The following is a 2,420-nucleotide window of genomic DNA, read 5'->3' on the forward strand; positions in this document are numbered from 1 at the left end:
TGTTAAGAAAACATTTCCTCCTCTCTGTGGAGTGAGCATCATATATTAAGTATTGGATAAGAAATCATACCCCATTCTATTCACATTATATCCCTGAGCTAAATTATCAATAAGTAGTTGTTAAACACATGTTATGTGTCCAGTATCTTTTTAAAAGTTATGATGTGATATTCTATAGGTACTTACTTCTAAGAGGTTTATAATTTCCTGAACCCAAACTAATGTGTGTATTTCAGGTTTCAATGTTAACCACTTGGATATTGCTCCAAGATATGCCAGTATCTTAATGGGCATTTCGAATGGTGTTGGCACATTATCAGGAATGGTTTGCCCTATCATTGTTGGTGCAATGACAAAGAATAAGGTAAGATGGAGAAAAACAGATATTTAGTTGTAGAAGATTCTCTCTCAAAAAAAAGGATCTTTTTGGAAAAGAGTTAACATGTTGTTGGCATTTTCTTTCTGGTCTAGTCACCATACCTCTGAGTAGGGAAGATAATTAAGATAATCGAGGCTCAGAAGAAAATATCTCTTTAGGAACTAACAAAGTCCAGTTCCACAACCAATAAGAAATACGTTTCTCAACATCTTTTACTATTTCTCATATCCCTGTGTAACAACAACAACAAAAACCCCTTTTCCTTCTTGTTTATTAAAATAGGTGAACAGAAGTCTTCTGAGCTTTAGTTGTAAACCTCAATTCAGACACCTCTGCAGTTATCCATGGAAGAATATTATTATCAGCTGTATTTTCTTATATGTGTTTGTAGAACTTCAAAATTATGGTTTATCGGAGGAAATAAAAAGAATGGAATTAAAAGATGAGTAAATCAATAGAAATGAAAAGAGAGTATGAATATTTTAAAAATCAACAGGCCATAGGTATATTTGGAATTTTATTTCAAAACTTTTAAATTAAATATTAAATAATGGAAGTTACACTATTATAGAAAGTTTTTTAGCAGAGCGTTTGCTTTATATAATCAGGATGTGGGTATCCCTGAAGATAGTGTTTTATAAAGACTCAGCGGTGGAGCATTCAGGGAAGAGGCTAGGGTTTTCCATCATGGGGAGTTTATTCTGACAGTGCCACTTTTTGTCACTACAGTCACGTGAAGAGTGGCAGTATGTCTTCCTGATTGCTGCCCTAGTCCACTATGGCGGAGTTATATTTTATGCAATATTTGCCTCAGGAGAGAAGCAACCTTGGGCAGACCCTGAGGAAACAAGTGAAGAAAAATGTGGATTTATCCATGAAGATGAACTTGATGAAGAAACAGGGGACATTACTCAAAATTATATAAATTACGGTACCACCAAGTCTTACGGTGCCACAACACAGGCCAATGGAGGTTGGCCCAATGGTTGGGAAAAGAAAGAGGAATTTGTACAAGAAGAGGTACAAGACTCATATAGCTATAAGGACCGAGATGATTATTCATAACAAAACTAACTGCTGGATTTATTTTTAGTGTTTGTGATTAAATTCATTGTGATTGCACAAAAATTTTAAAAACTGTGGTGTAAACATGTAAACTTACCAACCAGGCAAGTCTTGCTGTAAAAATGAGATCAAAACAAACCCATGAAGTTACCATCAAGTGCAATCTGTAGAAGTTGTCAAGTTCCATCATTTCCATTCAGGTAATCCATTCTCGCCTTTGTGACTGGTCAAAATTGTAGAAACAAATAGTTATTCACTGGATTCATATGAGCTAAAACTCATCACCATTTAATAAAGCACAACTAGAACAGTTGGCACATCTCATCCTCCAAAGGTTAGGAAGCCAAAGCTACTTGATCATGCAACATGCACTTAAATATTTGTTACAATGTATTGCAAGATATCACACAGAAGTCCTGTTTAAAAAAATAAGTGAAACAAATCAAGTTGGCTGCATCATGTATTGGCAACATTTACTAACTGTAAATCATGTAGTTGGGATATCTTTCTTTTGAAGAAGTATATTGTATATTAGCAGCTAGCAAGTTGTACTGAATAATTATTAGAATTACATAATACGGGATATTTTGTTGGTCCTTAAAAGGAATATCTTGCAGTGTTTTATATGAAATGCTTGGGCACAAACACTTATTGTGAAAGAGAACTTGTAAATTGAGGGGTATGCTTCATGTTCCTCCATTCGTTTACCTAACAGTATAAACACTTCACATTTCAATAATATCCAACTTTTCATGTAGCATATCACATAACTTTTTTGCAAAAAATATAAAAAGAAATAGACTTCAATGTATTTTTTATTACAACTTTGTACTGGTTGTAACTTGCATTAGGAAAAAAAGATATATACACAATAAAGAATCTAATATGAAATTTACTACGGAGATGTAGCCCTTAAAATGCAATATTAACAACAAAAGAAATAGAAAATGGTTTAGATATCTTTCTTCCTTAATAA

At 33.4% G+C, this 2,420-nt stretch overlaps 1 protein-coding gene across 1 annotated transcript in view; it reads left to right on the forward strand.

Moving 5' to 3' along the window:
* SLC17A6 (solute carrier family 17 (vesicular glutamate transporter), member 6) overlaps positions 1 to 1,831 on the forward strand; it is an 88,583-nt gene extending 86,752 nt beyond the window's left edge. The window contains exons 7-8 of the mRNA XM_012643486.1: positions 231 to 364; positions 1,109 to 1,831. Coding sequence (XP_012498940.1) covers positions 231 to 364; positions 1,109 to 1,444 — 470 coding nt within the window. The 3' untranslated portion in view covers positions 1,445 to 1,831. The remainder of the gene's footprint in view (positions 1 to 230; positions 365 to 1,108) is intronic.
* Positions 1,832 to 2,420: the final 589 nt, after the last annotated feature.

The sequence above is a fragment of the Propithecus coquereli genome, unplaced genomic scaffold (genome assembly GCF_000956105.1).
Source record: "Propithecus coquereli isolate 6110/MARCELLA unplaced genomic scaffold, Pcoq_1.0 Scaffold198, whole genome shotgun sequence".
Lineage (NCBI taxonomy): Eukaryota > Metazoa > Chordata > Mammalia > Primates > Indriidae > Propithecus > Propithecus coquereli.